Raw genomic sequence first — 22,428 nt, forward strand, 5'->3', positions numbered from 1 at the left:
TTCTTTTCATTCTTTTCATTTCTTGATTTGTTTAAAAATTAAGTTACTGACCAAATCGATAAAATTTTCATAAGTAGTTTCATAACAACCAAATTAAAGTGGTTAGTAGCAACTTAATTAGATGGTCGTTAATAATTAAATTAAGACTTGTAGCAACCGTAAAAAAAAATGATGTTAAATTGGTCACTATTGACACTAAGTTATAGTGACCATAAAAATTGTCGCTACAAACTTTAAATTTAGTTGCTATAAGATGTCAAACTATTAGTGACCACTTATAGCCACCAAATGTTCGCCGGTCGCAAAAGGATTTAGCCCTACCGACTTTTGCTACCAAATTACTTTTGGTCACTAAATGTGAATATTCAGTGACCATTTAGTTATGGTCGTTGAGAATTTTGTCGCTGAAGCTAGTTTTTCTTGTAGTGAAGTCAAAAATTAACTACATTAAATTTATCCACTCAAAACATAGATCGCAAATATGTATTCTATTTCTATTTCCATCGAATCATAACCACTTAAATATTTGGTTAAAGTTGGATCTATACCCAATTTTTCAAACGGACTCCACTTTTGATAGTAATTAAATACATTTTTAATGATTGTTTAATTACAACTGATTATAAGAATGATCCAAAATTTTCTTAATATAATAATATCCGACAAGAATGGTCCAAAATCTTATGGAGAAGCTTTATAGAAGTAAGAGAAGATCAGGTCATGAGTCATGACCTTTAGAAAAACCTAAGTATTACCATAATACCCCTCTGCACATGCTAGGTACATGCAGCAGCTGGTGGTACTCATGTTTTACCATTTGAATTATTAATTCATTTACACGTGTAAAGAGATGCGGCCAGTTTGGCAAATGTGGGTCGAGCTCCTTAGAAATGTGCCTAGCTAGTGAGCAATGTTGGTTTGAGCCCAGGCGAGTCCAGCGTATCGAAAGCCCAAAAAGCCTTCGAATCTCGTCGAAAGTGGTCGTTCAGATGTCTCTAATTGTTCGCCGTCGTAGCACCTGCTCGATCGCCTTAATAGAAGGATGGCGCGTAATAAACGGAGCCGTTGAAAGCATGGACTCGAAAATAGTTAGATACAATCTTTAAAGAATCCAAAGCCACTATATATATATATATATATATATATATATATATATATATCAAACCAATGGCGGTACCATGAAGGGGCGGGGGGGGCAGTTGACCCCCCAAGAAAAAAAAAATTTTTTTTTTTAGCTATTTTGACCTAATATTTTTTGAATATTACTTTTGGCCCCCCCAAAGATTTTGTAAATATGTTTTTTAACCCTTAATTTTTTGTTTATTCTCCATAATTTCATATAAATTATAGATATATATCATATTATAGATATGTGTCGTAATTTTTTTCGCAGTATAAACCTATTTTTACAATGTCTTGTAGCCCCCTACTTTCTAATCTTGTTCCGCCCCTGTATCAAACCCTAGCTAGGTTTCCAAGGCAGATATTATTTTCTTCTTAAATTAGGTGTAGCATGCCATATGACAAATACTATCAATTAGGCACAGTTTCCCAACGTAACCCTCTCCTTTCACTTTGCCTGTAATATTAATATCATATAATAAATATAAATATTTTTATTTTTATTTTTATTTAATTTGACTGGAAAAATTATATATCAAGAAACTAACATAACTTTGACTGGTCAAACTGATTTGACTGATGCTGATTACCCATTATTCACCATGGTCCTACATAGTCTTACATGTGGTACATTCTTGGACCCCCACCACATTATTATTTGAATCAATTTATTTATTTTTTAAATATTAAAAAGTAGTTTTTTCTTCTTTCTGTACATTATTTATATAATCCCCACACACAGTAGTGTTTTTATTCTGTGTCTTTTGAAATGTAGAGAGAGGCAAAATCAAAACCATTTTCATGGGATCCCAAGATAATGAAGAGTGCTATCAATCATTATTTGTTTATGTTATATATATATATATATATATATATATATATATATATATATATATATATATATATATATATATATATATATATATATATATATATATGTGTGTGTGTGTGTGTGCGCGTGTGTGTTTATAATGTGTGAATGTGTGTGTTAGTGACAGATGAAGGAAGAGATGTTGGAATATTTGTTGGGTGGGGGTGGCCATGCATTGAATTTCCCACCAAGAATTTTGGCCCCCTTCACATATTGGTTGATTACAATACAAACTCATCATTAATTAATTAATTAACCTACTTAAATTGCTAATTGGTGTAATTATTATCGTTTTAAATTAATTTTGATTGGCTGATTATCATTAGTAGTGGAATGCATGTGTTTGCTCATTTGTTATCTTAATGGATAAGCTAACTCATCCAATTTCATAAACATTATTTGAATATATAAACCAAAAAGAATTTATATAGCTTGTTAAAATAACAGCATCCCTATTTTGTTTTAGTGTGAAGATTCATATACATATTTGCCTTTATATAGGGTACAAAGTTATATATAAGGCTGATGAAACTTAGGCCACCTTGTTGATTTTTGTACATAATAACCGAAACTGAAATATTAAACGTCGTTTGAATTTTATTAATATCGTTATGACTACGAACATGATTTTGACCAATTTCTAATCTTATTTTGGCATAAGTGAAAACACGAAAAGTATTGTCCTTTAAGTTAGTTTTTCCTATACAGCTTGAATCAGCTAGTTTGGATGCCACATGACAAAGTTTTAATTTGCATAAATAAATTAGGTTTCGAATTTTAGATAGTTCAAATCATAAAAGTTGCGAGCTGAGCACTGGTAATTTGATTCATCGGTACCTTTCTATGCAATATATGGATTTGTTCATCCAGGTTTGGTTTAAAAAGCTAAATTGAACCAAAGAACTAAAAGTTCAATTCCGTACTGTTTTGAATTTTTCCAAATTTAGCGTAAAAATGGTCAAACACTTGTTTAAAATCGAAATGGTATTATTAAAACTGAAACGACATTTATCACCACATCCCCTATCCACAATCAAGGTTGTTTTAATTAAACACATGTTTTAATCATATAAAAACTAAATTTATATATAGCTAGGTCACCCATTGGATCCCCTTGTAAAATCTATAGGTCTAGAAAAGCAATTTTTAATTTTCTTGCCACAAAATAATATTAATTATTTTCCTCCATCCATTCTCAATTATCTCTCTAATTATTTTATCCATCATTTTAGTTTCTCTCTCTTTATTAGATATATAATTTTAATTAAGTTTAACCTTTAAAAAAAACAATAATTAAGTACAACCTTATTGTACGTACGTGTATTTGGTTATTTGGCAAATTAAATGATTTGAAAGCAGAGGCGCGTTTGCAAAGTATTCCCAGGTGGACCCCACTAATCAGGGGCGTTGGAATAGTGGGCCCCACCAGAGGTATATATTACCAGTCTTGCCTTCCCACGCCGCCGGGACCCACTGACAGAACTCGCTGAAATCATCTGATACGTAAAATCCCGTTGTCTGCTTTCCTTTTCTCTCTCTAGAATATAATCTACCCTTCCTTTTTTTTCTCTCTCTACACTCTAACTAATATTGTATGTATCTATGTATGTATGTATACGTATCTAACAACTGAAAATGAATGACTGCTTTATTTGTTTTCTTCTCTCTTGCGTGACAATATAATACTTAACAAAACACACATCCCCAGTACAATCTTGTAATCATTACTCTCACTAGCTATATTTTCTCTCTCTAGCTAGCTAGCTATGTTTCTCTCTCCTCAATATATATTGTCTATATATATTCATACCCTTGTGGTATATTTACACTATTTTCTCTCTTTGCATGTTTAATCAATATCTATATATATACATAAATATATATACATACAGTTCTTAATTAGAAGAACTTAGTGTGTTGCATGGGGATGGATTCTTCAATTGCACAGCATCACCACCAGGTGTGTGTTTTTTTCATGTGTTTGTGTGTGTGTTTATATGTATATATGTATGTATGTATAATTTTTTTTAAAATTTATTTAATTTGCAGGAAATGAATTGTTCTTCATCATCACAAACACTAGAGAGCATGCTGGCCGGCGGCACAAAATCGGCGGCGCAGCAGCAAGAAAACAAGAAACCGAGGCCGGCGGACATGGATTCCCTAAAATGCCCTCGGTGCGACTCCACCAACACAAAGTTCTGCTACTACAACAACTACAGCCTCTCCCAGCCGAGGTATTTCTGTAAATCGTGCCGGCGTTACTGGACGAAAGGGGGTACCCTCCGAAACGTTCCGGTCGGCGGAGGCTGCAGGAAGAACAAACGGCCCTCGTCCGCTTCATCTTCCTGCTCCTCCGCCTCCTCCAGGCAGCGGAGCCAGGACAACAACCACCACCACAACCCGATTGTGGTGGGGCCCGCTGCGAATATTCCGTCGTCCAACGACGATCTCAACCTTGCGATTGCTCGGCTTCAAAGGCAAGATAATACTAATCATGATTTTTCGATTTGGGGGAATCCAAACATGCCCTATCATCATATGCATGATCATTCCCTTATTAGGAGTGAGTTTCTTGAAACCCCTCTTAATGGGATTCCGAGTTTTCAGTATGAAAACATCGGAATCGGAATGGGAATTGGAATGGGAATCGGAATGGGAAACCCGTATGAGGAATTCAACACCACCACTTCCATGGCGGTGAAAGACGAAGATGAAAATAGTAAAGTGTTGTTTGGATTCCCGTGGCAGAACGGCGGTGGGAATAGCAATACCGGGGAATTCGATTCCGGCGCCAGACTAAGCTGGAATGGAATCAATAATGGTTCATCTTATAACAATTGGCATGGGCTTCTCAATAGCCCTCTCATGTAATAAAAAAAAACAAACATCGAGTCTTAATTATTCTTGGAATAATTAAACAAATATTTAATTTCAAGAACCAGGGTTTGGTGATAGATTAATTTTATTTTAATTTTTAATTTAATTATTTGAAGTGTTTAACTTAATTTTAATGATGTGGGTTTTGTCTGTAGTAAGAAGGAATGTTGTCAGTTGATTTTATTTTGTATGATGACAAACTAATGGAATTTCTATTATTACCAAATCATGGTTTTATTTATTTATTTATTTGTTTGTTTATCAGAGAATTGTTTTTTTTTTTGCAGACTGTCTGAACAACAGACTGAACAAAGATGCTGAATTTGGCAGTGTTTGGTTGATAGGAATATGATAAACAATTCAAGAGTAGGATTGATTAATTAATTAATTAAAAAAGAAAACAAAAGGTATATATAATTTTCAAGATATTCTGTGATGATTGTATAGTTATTATTATTTATTATTAAATGTCAGGGAATAATGTTTTTCTGTGAGAATGCGACCGCAGCAATTAGAGGATAGATTTTCTTCCGCGGTTTTCGCCACACAAAATCCAACAATTAGATTTAGGCGTGAAGTGGGGATTCATATATTGTCTATTATTATATTATATTAATGTTGTCACTTAGGACTTTGAACAACACATCTGAATGTTTTTTCAAACAATTTGGCCCTTCTGTCACACTTGTCAAGAAAAAAAATAAAAATAATACATATATATTGCTGAATGTTGTATGATCTAATAATACTCAAGAAATTTGTTAGAATGTGACTTTCACAATTAGTAATGGTTGAATCTTAATTAGTGTATATTTCTATATTAGACTTGGGTGGTGTTTGCAAAAGTTTTTTGAAAGTGATTATGAATTGTTTTTGTTTATAATCTGTTTGCAGGTGTTTGCAAAATCTGTTGGAATTTTTCATGATTTCCAATAATTGATATTGAGTAATATTAATTAAATTATGAAAAGAATAATTTCATTTATTTACTTGATCATAATCATGAAGTAAAGTTAATGAAAATTGTCTCGAATAATGGTTAAAGTTCAAAAGATGTGTCTCGATGTGATCGAATGATTGGATTAATTTGAATTTAGGTGTCCACAAATATTACTTTTTGGGACATTTAGTAATTAGTCAAACTAGTTGACCCATAATCTAAATAATAAAATATTGGCCCAAACCAAATATTTAATTAATTAGCCCTGCTTCTTCCTCCAACCATTGCAACTCTTTATGAATGTATCTCTACCACCTATAAAAAAAAGCAAAATCTTGCCAATTTTGTACTGAATTTAATTGCCAATTAAGAGATAGTTCTTCATATTCTTCTTTTTCTTTGTCAAAATTTCGTTCTTGTTCAAGTTCGCCGTGGATCGGATATTCGTGCAAATATTTGACAACCGATCGTTGTACCTTGGGAGACTACCGAGAAGAGACTGTGCACCGTTGACAGCCCGGAAATATTGTCTCACGAGAATTGCTTTGGCAAGCCTCGACCGTTCTTTGTGTGTTTTCACAATTCCTCTTTTCGACAAACAAATAAGTTTTTTTCATTTACGCAAACTGATATATTAATTACACCAACAAAATCAACTTTTACTTTTACTTCTCTTAAAATAATCTGCTTCAAGCTATTTTTCTAAAAGCACCCCTGGCCCTATTTTTTCTATTTAAGTTCAATTCACGGAATAACTGCAAACACCACCAACTTTTAAAAATAAACAACTCAAACAAATTTAACTCACAATCATTAACTTCTGATTTTAAAAATTCATTTGCAAACACCACCTTAGAATAATTGACCAAAATCCTTAATTACGATGAGCCCGGGTCTTAACAATAATTCCTTCAAGTCTTGGGCCATTAGCCACCGGCCCAATACAAATAATTATTTAACGGGCCCATGAAGGAACTAGGCTTAATTAGGCGTATCAATATACAAATTTATATATTTATTTTTAGTTTTTAATGAGAGTAATTAGCAGAATAAATTGTTTTGATTTGATACGTCATACTTACGCATACGATGCAAAAATTTGTGTGCATGAAATTAGCATGAAATATCCTTACACTAATTAGAAAATTTTGAGTTATATAGCCGTTGATGTTATTTTTTTTTTCCAGATTATAATTTATAAAATATTCTGAAATTTTCAAACTTATTCAGAACTATATATTTAAAAGATTATTATAAAATATTTTGATAATATTATAGTATGGTCTTAAATGTTTGCATATAATTGCCATTCCATTTAATTAATTGGGTCGACCAATCACTTTAAACAAACAAAAGCCGGTGATATGAATTAAATTATAAATAGATGTTTATTTTTACAAGACAAATTGTTTGCACAAACATCATGAATAATCAACTTATTTTAAGAGAATTTGGTCATGGGGGCTTTATATAGTTTAGCAGCTTATTTTTAGAGATCTAGAAGCAAAAGCTAGTATTGCAAACACTTCAAAAGTGCTTTTAAACCCAAAAAAACTCAAAAATCACATTTTCAAAGCTTGAGCAAACAACACCATGAATTAAGAATTATATTCAATTTAAAAAAAGGAAACGTAAAAATAAACTGTAAAATTAAAAATCAAGATTATAGGCTCCAAAGTAAAACACCTTTTGGAAAAATATCATCAATCTACTACCAAACTGTTTAGTAGCAGCCGTAAGTCCGGCCTTTTTTTCATCATCGCCAATACGCAAATACCAAAAATTCAAAACTCAAACTAAGACCTGTACAAAATATAAAATCAGCAGACATAATATCCGTATGTCAAGAAAAGACTCGTAAATCGCCCACGAGTTCATAGAACACCATTAAATTCTTCTGCAAATATATAATCAAAACTTAAATCACCAAATAAAAAGGGGAAGAAAAAATAATTCAGTCTATTTAAATTTTCATCTCCACTAATTAGCTACCCGAATAAACTTCGAGTAACCTTGAATAAAAACAGGAGAGGCATTTAGCTGTAAGTCCATTAGCATTCAAAGCAGCTCATTTGCCCAAAAGAGGGCTCAACTGATTTGCCAAGATGGACTAGAAAAGATAAAATAACACCACAAAACATTTCATCAAACACCTAAAAGACACAAGATTTGGAATTGCTATAAACAGCTAGTTATGTTTCACCGCAACTGACCTGCAAACGTCACTGATTGAGTTTCGAGTAACATTGAACAAAAATGGAAGAGATGATTTGGATGTAAGTCCATTAGCATTCAAAAGCAGCCCATTTGCCCTTAAAAGGGCTCAGCTGATTCGCCAAGATGGACTGGAATTAAAAAGCATATGATAACACCACAAAGCATTTGATCAAACTCCTAATACACATAATATTCACAATATCCACAGATAATTTGACAATAATTTTGTTCTTTTTAGATATGTTTCATCTCAACTGATCTGCAAACATAACCGATTGTGTTTCGAGTAACATTGAACAAAAATAAAGAGATGATTTGACTGTATGTCCATTAGCATTCAAAAGCAACTCATTTGCCCTTAAAAGGGCTCAGCTGATTCGCCAAGATGGACTAGAATTACAAAAGATACGATAACACCACAAAGCATTTCATCAAACACCTAACAAGCACAGAGATTCAGAATTTCTATAAACAACTTGTCAATATCTTATTAGTTATTAGATATGATCATCTCAACTGGTTAGCGAACATCACGATTGAGACATTGAACATAAAATGAAGAGATGATTTATCTGTAAGTCCATTAGCATTCAAAAGCAGCTCATTTGCCCTTAAAAGGGTTCAACTGACTTGCCAAGATGGACTAGAACAAAATAAATTAACACAAACAATCAATTCATCAAACACCTTGCATACAAAAGATCCACAATTTCAACAAATAACTATTCAATATTTATTTTTTTAATATGTTTCATCTCCACTGATCTGCAAACTTAACAGATTTAAAGAAGCAGAAAATAGTTAAGAGAAAGAGAGATTTAATATTAGTCCATTAGCATTCAAAGCAGCTCATTTGCTCTTAAAAGGGCTCAACTGATTTGCCAAGATGGACTTTTTACAATAATAATAATACCACAAATCAATTCATCAAACACCTAGCATGCACGATAAACAATTTCTCCAAATAATTCATCAAGAGCTTTTTCCAATATAAATAAATCCAAAAGGGGCAAAATCACAAACACCATATCAACAAATTTATTCACAGAGCTTCAGAAAGTGAGAAGAAAAAAAAAAACAGATTTAGAAAACCTTTAAACTTCAATTAATACAACAACTTACGTATGAAGATCGAAAACTGCTCGAGTTTTCAACGATAAAACAAGTAACCGACGAGACACGCAGATAGCTCCAAAGCTCGCCGCTTTGTGTGTCTCTCAGTTTCTTGTTCTACCGTGAATCTCAGATTAGGGTTTGTACGCCTGAATTGTGGATTTTAAAGCCCTAATTTATAGAAAGATTTGGGCCAGAAAAATATATATTTTCTCAATTTGGGCTTTATAACAATTATTAGAGCCCTACATTGGTTTTATTTTATTTTTTGAGTCCAATCTGATAATTCAATTCAAATTCCAATGGGATTGGGCTTATAAATACACCGTTATGTATATATATTGAATGGGGCTTGCTATTATCAGTGCGGTTTTTACCACTCGCAGTGCAAAATAATTCATTTTTTTTTTCTTTTCCAAATCTTATCCAAATACCCTCTCAAACACTCTCAACCTTTTATTCTTAATATTAATCAATTTTAGTAATTTTTCGACCAATATCAGTTAGAGCACAAGTATTATCGACATGGATGACAACGGCTTCGATTTTAAGGTGAAAATACACGTTTTTTGTTCGTTTCCAACGTTTTTACACATTTCGTGTTATACCACACGAAATATATGCTTTCATTTCGTGTAACACTATACGAAATATGTATTAAAATCGTTTGTTGTTTGTTATTTGTTTCGTATACAATCATACGAAATTCAAGCTTCCATTTCGTGGTAAAAACTACGAAATGCAAGTTCTTATTTCGTGTGTGTTTACACGAAATGTAGCTTACATTTCGTATGTTTTTCTACGAAATTCCTTAAATATTGTCTTTTAATTTTAAATATTTATGCAGGAACTAAGAGAACAATCTCACGATCATAGTCACTTCTTTGAACGTGGTATTGTGTGTGATAGTAGAGAAGCGTTAATTATGTGGGCAAAAGACACAACAATTAGTCATAATCATCGACTGATTAATCATTGTAAATCAGAAAAATATCATGTTTTAACGTGTGCAAGATATCAATCAGGACGACACGTACTATTAAAGAAACGTTCTTGTCCGTTCAGGTTAATTGGCAAAAAATCAACGGAGGATGGATTATGGCGATTGAGTGTGAGTAATGGTAATCATAACCATCTGCCGGGTATTTGAAAGTTTAACTTATGTTTAAATTTGTATTTGTTTTAATTTTGGAATATTTAAATTTGTAGCGTTGTGTTTTGCATTTTATATGTTTAACCTATGTTTTTGGAATGATTAAATTTGTAAGGTTATTTGTAAGGTTGTTTAAATATGTACTTTAATTGCTTCAGTTGTACGTAGTTTCTAAATTCAAATCATAAAACTAGTGAATTAAAATACAAAACAACAAACTAGTAAATTAAATAGTTCGTAATAATAATAAACAAAATTAGTAAAATAATTAGTTCATAATAAAAATAAAAATAAATTATTAAATTAAATAGTTCCTAACAATAATAAAAATGCATAGTCCTAATAATAATAAAATAAACTTTAAAATTAAATAGTTCATAAAAATACATAACTGGCAAAAAAGACCGATAAACTACCGCATCGCTCTCCTCGGCGGCTGCACCTCATGATCGTCGTCGTCATCGTCGTCGTCGTTGTCGTTGTCATGGTCGATGCCAATATATCGGGCGGCGGGCTGCATAATATCTCCAAGATCGGCACGTAGATCGGCAAACTGCTGCATCCAGTCTTGTCCAGTGCTCCTGGTGATCGGGTACAGTGCACGTACTATCTGGTAATAAGCCGGCTGATCTGGTGGCCTCACATTCTCTCGATGCACTGGAGCCGGGCCTACGTCGGGGTTGTTGATCTTCGGATGGGTCCGATCGGTGTACCATTCCATGTAGTGCTCGTCGACTTCCCACCCGTTGCCGTGCCGTCCTGTATGCGTTGGCACGAATGGAATGAGCTTGGACCATGTCCCACATCCCACCCGGAAATGGGTAGTTGACTTTGTACAATGTACCTCCTTTGGGACCGCGTGAACATGGCTTCATCGATGGAATCAAACTGCGCGGTATATCCTGAACCCACCCGAACTGTCAGACGCAACGATCAGGCATATACGGCTCTACGACCCACATGTACTGGATCGTGCCATGATACAACGTACGAGGGATACTCTCGTGTATATCCCGACCATACGGTAGCCACTCGACCTAAAGAAAACAATATAAATACATAAATCAAAAAATTCTTATTTAAACAAACTACAAATATAAATACATAAATATAAAAGACTTACATCATCCGCTGTCATATTGTCGAGTAAACCTCGAATATGCTCGAGCGTGCCCGCTTTTGGCGGCGCGTTCCACCTCTTGCATCGAGGCTGAAACTCGAGGTAACGCTCGCTCTCCTCCGGCGGCTGGAATCTCGGGAAATACTCGTATATCCAGCACTGCAATATTTTATTTAAAGATATTAAAATTTATTAAAATATATAAAATTTACAAAATATATTACAATTTATTAAAATATATTAAAATGAACAAAAAAAGTTCAAAATATATTAAAATTTACCTGAAGAAGGGTGGTGCAACCCGTCAAGCCCCTCGACTGTGCTCGGCTGCATATACCCAACTCTCTGTATAGATTGGCCAAACAGGCCGAACCCCACGAATACGTGCCGACCTGATCAAGCACTGAATCCTCGAGCACGTGCATATACCACGGTTTCACCCGATCACATGTCTTGTCGGGGAATAAAATAGATCCGAGGAGAAACACCAGGTATATCTGAACTCGGCGTCTCATGGGCGTGTCGGGCATCAACAACTGTCCCTGTATCATCCTCCATGTGGGGCCCCCACGCTTCCATGACTCGTAAATACACGCAATTTGTCCGCTCGATGGCCTCGTCGTACCTAGGCGCGACCACCCGTCCCTCCACATTGGCACCTAGAATCATCTGGACATCGTGGAGAGTGATAGTCATCTCTCCCCACGGCATATGGAAGCTGTTCGTCTCCGGCAGCCACCGCTCCACGAATGCAAACAATAATGGAGTATCTAGGCCCGGTAAATAACATCGGGCTAGGGGATACAAACCGGTCATCCGCAGAAAATGCTTGTCTACGGATACATCTACGTCTTCTAGGGCAGCTGCTATCTTCTCGTAGTTGAATTGGTTCAGGGAGTTGATACGGGACTCCACTCGTCCAACCGGACGTTCCTGCAATCATTTATTTAGAAAACATATTAATTAATCAACTATATAAGTATTTTAATAGAAGATACAAAAATTATAATATTAAAATTAAAACAAGTAATTAACTTACTTCTCCCCTCCAAATATATGCCGCTACGTGCGACTTGAAACTCGGTATCAAAGACGGATCCCGCGGGCCACCGGGAAACGGACCATCTAGCACATCCGGATTGACTCGAGTATGAGGTCGACCACCACGGCCCCGTCCTCGGCCTCCACGACCTCCACGAGCTACAACCTCAGTCTCGTGAACGGGGTCCACAACATCCTCCTCTTCTTCCTCCTCCTCCGTAGCACGAGAAGATCCAACATCGGGATGTGGAACTGATGATCTGGCTTCACCAGCTCTCTCAGCCTCTCGCCTACGTCGTGTAGACATAGTCATGCGCTCGCGCTCTTGATGTTCAGCCTCTTCACGAACTGCTCGCATAATTGCCCTTGATTTCCCTTTGTCTGCCATCTGTTAAATAAAACACTATTAACGTCAGTCTAAATAAAAATAATAAATAAAACAAATCTTAAAAAAAAAACTGAACCGTGCTATTTCACTGTCATTTAGTGGACAAACACACGAAATTAGTGCTTCCATTTCGTGTAAGAACACACGAAATACAAGCACTAATTTCGTGTGTTTGTCCACGAAATGACAGTAAAACTACCAAAACACATACGGTTCGTGCACAATTATACGAAACAAAAGCTTACATTTCGTGAGAAATCTCACGAAATATAAGCTTTTGTTTCGTATTATTGTGTACGAAACGTAAGAAAAACAAACAAATAAGCTAATTTCGTGTAAAAACTCACGAAATTAGCCCCTTAATTTCGTGAGTTTCTACACGAAACGTAACTTTAATTCCGAAAAGTTTCGAATGTTTTCAAAATACTGAAAACGTAACGATTTTCGACGAAATTTGTTAATATACTACTATAAAACATTGGGTTAACGATTTTGAGTTCGAATTTTACCTTAAATCGTTGTTGAATTGCTCGTTTAATCCGCAAGAACTCGAAGAACCTTGGATAGGGTTTGAGGGGATTTTGAATTTTCTAAAGAAAAGTTACAAATGAAATAAAGTCGCACTGCAAGCCGGTAAAAGTTGTTCTATGAATAGCATTTCAGATATTGAATACTTATCACACTGAATACCGAATTACTAATGAAATTGAATTTATACTGATGTTACAGTATTGAATACCGAAATATTTGATAAATATTTATTTATTTTATTTTAAATTCATTAAGGTTATAATAAATTATAAAATACTTTTACATTGATTTTTATTTTTCATTATTTACAAATTATCCTCTATTGATAATTAGTTTTTGTTTTTAGGGTTGATTATAGAAACTTTAATGAAAAATTCAAGAATTAATTAGTTTAAATATATTATTTTACATTTTTTTTTAAAATATTAAAACATATTGTTGTTCGTACTGTTATCGAACCTAAAAATCCGAATCAATTCCGTAAATATCCGTACTGAACAGAATATATCAATTTGGTAGCGATACACATTTTCATAGTACTGAAATTTAGATTTACATAATGATAAAAAAACGTTAAATTGGATTCGAATTGCAAAATAACTATTTAATTCGGAGAAGAGCTATTAATGGGCATCGGTGGAGATATCGAAAGAAATTATGGAAAAATAAGGGTTTTCAACGAACTCAAATTGTATTTGAATACGAAACGAACTTTATCTCAAGTGAAACGGCGCAAGGAACAAAACTCATGAGCTTTGCTCATGAATTACGCCAAATTTCAGCAATCCAGCGTTAGACTCCTAAAAGTTCGTTTTTGCTATTTTAGGCAATATTTAGAAAACTAATATCAAATCATAGAAAAATCGGATTAAGATTCCGTAAATTGGGTTATTCCCAAAATTACGAGATCTACTAGAATCAGACTCTAACTCGTTTTTGCCCTTTTTGGTAATTTTTATTATTTTCTTAGTTTAATTAAAGTTTTCAGTTTTTTTAGTATAAATAGCTGCCTTAGGACTTTATTTTGAGAAGAATTTCGAATTTTAATAAAATATTTAGAGTTTTCTCTATTTTTCTGGTGGATTCCAGAATTTTCGGAGGATTCCGAATGTTATCGTGTTCTATAGGATTAATAATTCGTAGAAATTAATTATTTACCGTGCTTCCGTTCTGCGTCACATAAATTATGATACGATTCTATATAGTGCTCTAAATTATGATACGATTCTATTTTTCTGATGGATTCCAGAATTTTCGGTGGATTCCGAATGTTATCGTGTTCTATAGGATTAATTCGTAGAAATTAATTCTTTACCGTGCTTCCGTAGGGCGTCACATAAATTATGATACGATTCTATACAGTATTACCGAATGAACACCGGTACGGGGCTAAGAAAGTGCTGAGAACTTCATATCAAATTATTAAACAGTATTGTTTATCAAGTAGATTATTAATTTTCTTAATTTTAATCATTGTCGTAAGAGTTTCAACAAAGTAATAATTTTAAATGATTTCTTAGTGGGGCCCACTGTCTCTAACCACCGACCACTTGACCTTCTTTGCATGGGGTAAACTCATATGCATGTGCAACTATTTTTATATGGTGGGGTCACAAACAATTAAGTGGTTTTTAATGGGTGATAATTGTAATTTTAAAAAATATCTTTTTCGTTCCACATTTTTCTTCCATGAAATATGCTCGAATTTCAGGGACACACTTCTTATTTGCATTGAATTTGCTGGATACAACAATTTCCATAGGGTAATTTAGTCATTTCCTAGTAAAACTTTGTTTCAACAAAGAATGAAGGGCTAGTGGCACTTCACCCTCTAAACTATCGCGTGATTTGCACGTTGCCCCTTGAAAAAAAAATACAAAAATTTACATGAACTTGTTAAATAGTTGTACGGTGCTTCAATTTTACCAATTCGGTTCATTTCTCGTCCGCATGTGGGTTTTTTAGGGTATAAACATTCATTCGCTGCAAATTTATTCGTACTTCTATTTCCCCTCGTTTTTTTGCTTCTTTTTGCCCTCAAAAAATTGAAGTGAATGGACATGTGACGCACATGTCGACGATTCCAGCAAGAAATGAACCGAATTGGTAAAACTGAGACACCCAGGGTGTAACGAGCAAAACGCACAATAGTTTGGGGAGCAAAGTGCCATTAACCCAAAATTTAAACAAAATTAGTAAATCACTCATTGTGTAGAGGGTACTTTAGTCATTTCACATTAAAAACTGTGTAACAAAGCATGCTTATCTCTGTTTCCCACAAAATTTTGATTTTCCCCAAAGCTTTTTCTCCATTATATTAATATATCTGCTCCCCAATAAATACAGCAGTACTCTCTCTCTCTCTCTCTCTTGTAAGACAAAATTAAATTTCAAAAAAATCACAACCACCGCCACCACCGCAACCGCCGCCGCCATGAGAACGGGCAACCACCTAATAGGCGCCCTGAACTTCCTCACCTTCGTCCTGTCGATCCCCATCCTCGGCGGCGGAATATGGCTGAGCAGCCGCGCGAACAACACCGACTGCCTGAAGTTCCTCCAGTGGCCGCTCATAATAATCGGCGTCTCCATCATGGTCGTCTCCCTCGCCGGAATCGCCGGCGCCTGCTACCGGAACAACTTCCTCATGTACCTCTACCTGTGGGCCATGTTCATCATCATCGCCACCCTCCTCGGCTTCGTCATCTTCGCCTACGCCGTCACCGGCAAGGGTTCCGGCCAGCCCGTCATGAACCGGGCCTACCTAGACTACTCGCTCCAGGACTACTCGGGTTGGCTCTCGGATCGGGTCGCCAGTGATAGTTACTGGAGCAAAATCGGGTCCTGCATTAGGGATTCACGCGCGTGTAGAAAGATGGGCAGAAATATTGGGGGCGTTCCTGAATCTGCCGAGATGTTTTACCTCAGAAAACTCAGCCCTATTCAGGTCAGAAAAACAATTTAATTATTATTTTTTTATTTTTTTAATTGTTGATTTTAATTTATTGAATCTCTGAAAATCTGATACCTATTAGAATTCATTAATTAATCTATATATGTTTGGAGCTTTGAATTAATTAGTGTTCTTAATTTGGTGATTATGTAAACATGCCCATTTTTTAATTTATATTAAAAAAATAAAATAAAAAATCAGTCTTTATTATTATTAGGGGATAAGATATCTTAACCACAAATTTCTGTTGTCGTTTTGTAATAACACTTTGATTTGAACTAGAGAGAGATTACACTGTTCTACTTTATTACTACCAATAAAGCAGATATTTTTTCTAGTGATTTATTATTTGAAATATTTAATTAATTAATTATATGAGCTTTTTGGTTAAATTTAAAAATCCCTTTTGCCTTAAACTTTTTTGTTCAAAGTTCAAACATCCTTCTTGTTGTGCCTTTTTGTTGCTTCGCTTCTTGTGATGCAAAAAGATTCATAGGAACTCTTTGTACTAGCTTTATTATTTTATTGGGTAAATTACGGTCACCCCCCCGAGGTAAGAGGTAAGGTTAAATTACGAAAAAAATTCTTCTTGTTTGGGTAATTACAACCACCGATCAACTATGAATCTCCTTACACGTCCACCCATGTTGTGTCAAATTTAGTAACATCTTCTGGAATCTCCAGTTTGTACCCGTTTTACCCTAATCCAATTCTACATTTTGAAACAAGATTATCATAAGATGTGCCTCTTCGCTTGTAAATATCAGATTGTGGTGCATTTGAAACTGTCTTTTGCACAAAATGAGAAATTAGAGAAGATTTCACATAATCTAGAAGATTATGTTGAATTTGACGTCATAAGGGTGAACGTGTAATAAAAATCATAGTTGAGGAGGGGTTAAAATTACCCAAACATGAAGTTTTTTTTCGTAATTTGACCTTACTTCAAGGGGCGGTGCCGTAATTTACCCAATTTTATTTTATTTTTCATCAAACGTTCATTTAATCATAATGTAAAATGGCCTAGCTAGTCGAAGAAAAATAGAACGAAAACGACATCAATAATACGAAAGCTAGGCTATCATCAAATAAAATAAAATAATTATTTATCTATAGTTTCTGGTACGTATCACTTTCTTCTTGTGTCTTTTACCAAAAGCCAAAGGGCTATTGTCATTGTCTACACTTGAAGTTTTTTTTTTCTTTTACCTAGTATTTTAATTTTCTCTTGAGATAATAATTGGCATTATTTTTTTTCCAAGCATTGATTGAGTAATTGCTAAGAACGTGCTCCATAACTTGTTCACATGGCCTGACAACATATATGGGGGGTCCTTTCATTAGATATTTCCTTCTTATATTAAATTTTAGGATTATATATATATATATATATATATATATATATATATATATATATATATATATATATATATATATATATATATATATATATATATATATATATATATATTATTGAATTTTAAACTAGTTGGTTGAGAGCTATTACTTCACTTGAAAGGATGATTTCAGAAGTAAAAAAACAATAAAAAATTATTAACTTTCTTAATACATATGCCAAACATTAAACAAACAACAAATATTTTGAGAGGGGGGCATGTGATAAAATTCGAGGTAATTGAATTGTTTTTAAATCATATGGGGTTAGTTCCGGGTTTTTATTTTTTTTATTTTTTAATAATGTTGGAGATAGGTTTTCTGTGGTAATGGTTACTGGTTTAGAGGCCAACCCTTTTCTGTACTTTACTCATGTGTGCATGGCTGTATAATCAATTCAAAATATGAAATTGTGAAAAAGACTCAACCTACTTATATAATTAACCGAGGTCGTATAAAATATTCGGTGTAGTTATATAAATATATTATCAGATCAACATAATTGCATCTGTGATGACTAAATAAAGACGAGTTCGATGATGAAAGTGATCGAACGGTAGTTATAGGAGATAGCTTATTAGATCATCGTCACACTTTCTTGATATTCAAAAGGGCAATAATTGATTTGGTGACTATATGGAATCAAACATAAAAAAGTATGCACACTTTTTTTTCTCTTTCTTGAATTTATTTATCTGGTTCTTGAAAGCATATAACATATAATATTGTTTGGCTTATCTCGTGCCTCTATGCACTCGGTATCTAGTTCTCGAAACTAGTCCCCGTTTGGTTGGTTGAGTAGATATGCCATGATTAATTAACGGGCTTTTATTTGGTTTCGTTCATGCTCTTTATCTGTTTATTTTGACTTACTGGGACCCGTTGGTCTAATTATACAATCCGGACTTCAATAAGATCGTGTATATATCTTGGCTACGAAACAAGGCCTTAATAGGATAACACGGGGGACTTTATTGCATTTAGCATCCCTATGTTCCGTGTTATGTATATATTAGCCAAAATCATTTGTGATGCAATTTTTGAACTAGTAGACTACCCCCTAAAACGCACCATTTAGGGGGGCCGTGTGCTAAAAAAAATGCACCATGGGGTTCTTTTGCTAATATTATAACATGAAGACTTTTTTAGCAAATCAAGATTTTTTGGCAAGTCAAATATAACTCTTAGCTTGCATGCTTAACATTGGTTTAACATGTGCTAGTCTGGATGTTGCAAACCGCCCACATCATGCGGATACGTGTACATAAACGAGACGGTCTGGACGCCAGGTGGCGGCCTCGTGGGGCCCGACATAGATTGCACAAAATGGAGCAACGACCAGGAGCAATTATGCTACGGGTGCGATTCTTGCAAAGCTGGAGTAGTGGCTAGCTTGAAGAAGAGCTGGAGAAAAGTGTCGGTTATTAACATAGTTGTTTTGATAATCCTCGTTATACTCTATGTGGTTGCTTGTGCTGCTTTTAGGCACAACAAAAGGATCGACAACGACGAGCCTTATGGAGAGACAAGAATGGAGAAGTCGCAGCCTAGTAGGATACATTTCTAGAGATGCGTTTGGATTTTAAAGATTTTTACGAGCAACGCGCGTGTGTGGAATTATTTTGCGGTTTATTTGGCGTTTTCGGGAAGAAAAAAAAAAAGAAAAAAAGAAAAAAATGCTGTCTGTATATTTGTATTGATGTGATGACGTGTCTTGTAATGGAAGTATTTAAGAACTATGCTGCACATGGAAACTACGTAAGGGTGTTGTTTATTCTGTTACATGTTTAAAATAGGTTTATAAGCAACTGCATGTGCACAATGCATGATTGAGTAGACATGGATCCATGAAAGGTGTTTAATTAAGAGTGTTAATTAATATTTTGTTGTTTAATCACTTCAAATTCAATTTATTTTTGAAGAGTATTAATCTTCTAGTTTTTACTTATATTATTTTGGGCAAATTACAGTTACCCCCAAGAGGTAAGATCAAATTATGAAAAAACCCTTCATGTTTGACACATTTAACTATTGAAGGAGGGTTTTTTCGTAAGACAATACATAGTTGAGGGGATGGTTGTAATTATTCAAACATCATGGAGGTACCCGTAATTTGCTCAATTATTTTCTCTGTAATATTTTCTCCTGATCACATGTGCACATGAAAAAATAAAAAATTTAGTACATGTTATGAATGCAGTACTGGTAAATCTTTTACTTAGATACAGTGCATGCAGCAGATTCCTGCCCAAAATCAGTAGACCTATTTCTGCAGCAATCTCTTATTTATATAAGATGGCGAAATCTTACAAACAACATCATAACTGGTACAATAAACAAGAGTTAAGTTAAGCTTATGACTTACACGATTCCTTCTCCGCCACCGTACAAATCTCCCGGCTTTGCTCGGGATTCCACCTGGCAACGACTCTCTCCTCGACGCTGTAATAATTAATACTCCAAGGAGAAGAACTAGCACCGTCACAATCGTTACAGTTTCTGCTAATGTGGAGAACCAACAACGTTTTTGCAACACTGCCACAAAGACGAAGAGTGCAATGAAAATCAGACCAAACCTTCAAACGTCGATTTCCATTCCCATCTTCATCGGACGAGGCAATAACCGCGTACTCAGAGTGCACTAAAGCCGGGTGGTGTCGGTAGGCAACAAAGTCAACACCGTACTGAGACCCCGCCCTAACCACCCAGTTCTTCGTACGAAGATGAGAATACGCTTTATACAGAATCCGGAAATTCTCTCTCTTGGACGACATGTAATCCCAGAGCTCTTCCTCGTTTTTTACGCAGTTATTTTGACCTACAATCTTGATGCATTTCAATACGGTGCAGAGGTAAAAAGCTTCCTCGAGGCATAGTTGAAACCACTGCTTGTTCTTCTCTGTGGTGATAACGGGACGGCCGAAACAAGCCTGGTTGAAAAGCTGCGTTTGTTCTTCGTGTGCTGCAAGAAGAACACTGCTCCCTGAAAGGATTCCTTGAGAATTGGATACGATCAAAGAGGATTGGAGCCGAGAAACTATCGCGGACATGGGTTCGGCTAGGGCTTTTGCTTCGGCTGTTTTTCCTTTCCATCTTGCTGCCATTATCTGTTCCATAGAAAACGATAAGACGAAAAGTAGACAGAGTATTAAGACAAACACCTGTTTTCCTCATCCACCATGGATATTAAGCTTTGACATAATCATATCACAAGAGAGAAAAGAGAAGAAATTTTTTAGAGGAAAAAGAGTTGACAAGAGAGTAACTCGAAAAGTGGGACCCGATCGACCTTTTCATTCGTCAAACTATGCCAGATCAACGACACCAGTAAGAGAGCTCAAGAATATCGTAATTGACCAACGAGGCAACAACTATAGGCTCTAGCTATCAAGCACAAATGCCAAGAAAACGAAGAAAAATTCATTTGATTCGCACGCAAGGTACTCAAAGTCGAGACTTTTGAGTAAAACCAGAGAGCGGGTTGTTCAATCGGATCGTAAAATTGCAACATTTTACATATATTGTTATTGTAAAATTAATAGCACGCCAAATTACACATTCGAATACACTGAAAACATCTCCTAACACATAAAAAACATGTCCAAAAAAAACTAATGTTAAACGAAAAAACGAGCTGCCCGGATTTACGTAGAATAAAACAACATGCCCTGATTCAGAAGGTTATCCCACCGATCATAATCTATCGTGGAACGTTGTAATCTAATCCAACACTTAATCCCATACGAATGCACAACTCCGGGCCACTTTCGATGGCAATACCATCTAGCAGGGGTGTACTACTGTACTACTCAGTTCACATCAACAACTCCAATATTCAAATCCACCACAAAGAGAAAAATGATTGCTTGGAAATAAATTTAGAAAATACTACTTCAGAATTGTGAAATCAATACCCAAAGGGAACAAACTCAAACTTGAAACTGCCCAAAACTCGAATTTGGCGAGTGAGATTGTGTTTTTTACCTTAAAAGACCCAATTACCCTTCATCACAAATTTACAAATTAAAGATTCACCCTTTATTTTTCAGAAGCACCAAAATGAACTTTTAAATGTTTTTATTTCAGTCCCTTACACTTGAAAAAAGCCCTCTCCTACACCACACCAGACGTCGAGCTCTGCCACCACCTCCGCTTCGCTGCCCGCCACGCCACGCCACCTCCCCTGCCGCCTACGACTTCCCTCTCTACCGTCGACCTCAATAAAACCCTCGACTCGCCAAAATCTCACAAATGCCAAAAGGAAAGTTGTACGTTACCTCTCTTCCAAGGAATTCCGACCACTTCAACAGGCAAAAAACGCCGCAGTTCCACCAAATTAACCACCACTATGGCGGCGCAATGTTCGGAATTAATTTCGTTGGACACCGCTGTCTGAGATGCGAGTGTGCGATGTTCGGTGGTGGGCGGCTGATTTGGATTGTGAGAGGTAGACAGCTGACATCGACGGGAATATGGGGCGGTGGCGGGATGAGATAATTGCCGCGGGTGGTGGTGGTGGAAGTTTGAAGGAAGAGGGGCAGGTGTGGCGACGGCTAGAAGAAAGAGAATAATTATTTCTTGCTCTTGCTTTTTTTTTTTTCTTCACGATTTTTTTATTTGGGTTTAGGGTAGTGTGCTTTATTTTAAATTAGGGATAATTTTGTCTTTTCATTCACTTTAACAATTAAATCTAATAAATAGGGG

General features: G+C 35.2%; 4 protein-coding genes, 1 long non-coding RNA gene and 1 other non-coding gene across 7 annotated transcripts; 2 read left to right on the plus strand and 4 right to left on the minus strand.

Annotated features, from left to right (window-relative positions):
* The first annotated feature begins 3,613 nt into the window (after positions 1-3,613).
* Positions 3,614-5,099, plus strand: LOC105949033 (dof zinc finger protein DOF2.1). Its single transcript, XM_012972302.2, has 2 exons — positions 3,614-3,953; positions 4,043-5,099. Exons 1-2 carry the CDS (start codon positions 3,915-3,917, stop codon positions 4,865-4,867), a joined length of 864 nt encoding a protein of 287 aa, XP_012827756.1. The 5' UTR covers positions 3,614-3,914; the 3' UTR covers positions 4,868-5,099.
* A 2,251-nt stretch (positions 5,100-7,350) lies between these two features.
* On the minus strand, positions 7,351-9,311 carry LOC105949193 (uncharacterized). The gene is made up of 2 exons (XR_016030942.1): positions 9,153-9,311; positions 7,351-8,420 (listed from the first exon to the last, which is right to left on the minus strand). It is a non-coding gene; the product is annotated as an uncharacterized LOC105949193 (long non-coding RNA).
* LOC148771328 (small nucleolar RNA snoR113) lies at positions 7,480-7,578 on the minus strand. The gene has a single exon (XR_016031083.1). It is a non-coding gene; the product is annotated as a small nucleolar RNA snoR113 (small nucleolar RNA).
* A 2,549-nt stretch (positions 9,312-11,860) lies between the features above and the next one.
* LOC148771329 (uncharacterized) lies at positions 11,861-13,487 on the minus strand. Its single transcript, XM_088817597.1, has 3 exons — positions 13,355-13,487; positions 12,456-12,845; positions 11,861-12,349 (listed from the first exon to the last, which is right to left on the minus strand). Exons 2-3 carry the CDS (start codon positions 12,843-12,845, stop codon positions 11,861-11,863), a joined length of 879 nt encoding a protein of 292 aa, XP_088673723.1. The 5' UTR covers positions 13,355-13,487.
* Positions 13,488-15,617: 2,130 nt separating this feature from the next.
* Positions 15,618-19,618, plus strand: LOC148771330 (tetraspanin-3-like). The gene is made up of 2 exons (XM_088817183.1): positions 15,618-16,323; positions 18,947-19,618. The coding sequence occupies exons 1-2, from the start codon at positions 15,811-15,813 to the stop codon at positions 19,289-19,291; spliced, it is 858 nt and encodes a 285-aa protein (XP_088673309.1). The 5' UTR covers positions 15,618-15,810; the 3' UTR covers positions 19,292-19,618.
* Positions 19,619-19,880: 262 nt separating this feature from the next.
* On the minus strand, positions 19,881-22,315 carry LOC148771331 (tRNA-splicing endonuclease subunit Sen2-1-like). 2 transcript variants are annotated; one of them, XM_088817185.1, is made up of 2 exons: positions 21,819-22,315; positions 19,881-20,831 (listed from the first exon to the last, which is right to left on the minus strand). In XM_088817185.1, the coding sequence occupies exon 2, from the start codon at positions 20,826-20,828 to the stop codon at positions 20,079-20,081; it is 750 nt and encodes a 249-aa protein (XP_088673311.1). In that variant the 5' UTR covers positions 20,829-20,831; positions 21,819-22,315; the 3' UTR covers positions 19,881-20,078. The 2 variants fall into 2 exon arrangements, with proteins under 2 accessions (XP_088673311.1, XP_088673310.1); XM_088817184.1 differs by lacking the exon at positions 21,819-22,315 and having other exon boundaries at positions 19,881-19,993; positions 20,090-21,810.
* Between the last annotated feature and the right edge of the window lie 113 nt (positions 22,316-22,428).

Source organism: Erythranthe guttata, chromosome 4, assembly GCF_056151865.1.
Source record: "Erythranthe guttata isolate IM_541 chromosome 4, IM_541, whole genome shotgun sequence".
Lineage (NCBI taxonomy): Eukaryota > Viridiplantae > Streptophyta > Magnoliopsida > Lamiales > Phrymaceae > Erythranthe > Erythranthe guttata.

Coding starts and splice junctions, on each gene's coding strand:
- LOC148771329 (XM_088817597.1), bottom strand. CDS start 12,845: ATGGCAGACAAAGGGAAATCAAGGGCAATTATGCGAGCAGTTCGTGAA. Junction 12,350..12,455: donor CATATATTTGGAGGGGAGAA/GTAAGTTAATTA, acceptor AAATGATTGCAG/GAACGTCCGGTTGGACGAGT.
- LOC148771331 (XM_088817184.1), bottom strand. CDS start 20,840: ATGGAACAGATAATGGCAGCAAGATGGAAAGGAAAAACAGCCGAAGCA.
- LOC148771330 (XM_088817183.1), top strand. CDS start 15,811: ATGAGAACGGGCAACCACCTAATAGGCGCCCTGAACTTCCTCACCTTC. Junction 16,324..18,946: donor GAAAACTCAGCCCTATTCAG/GTCAGAAAAACA, acceptor AACATGTGCTAG/TCTGGATGTTGCAAACCGCC.
- LOC105949033 (XM_012972302.2), top strand. CDS start 3,915: ATGGGGATGGATTCTTCAATTGCACAGCATCACCACCAG. Junction 3,954..4,042: donor TTGCACAGCATCACCACCAG/GTGTGTGTTTTT, acceptor TTTAATTTGCAG/GAAATGAATTGTTCTTCATC.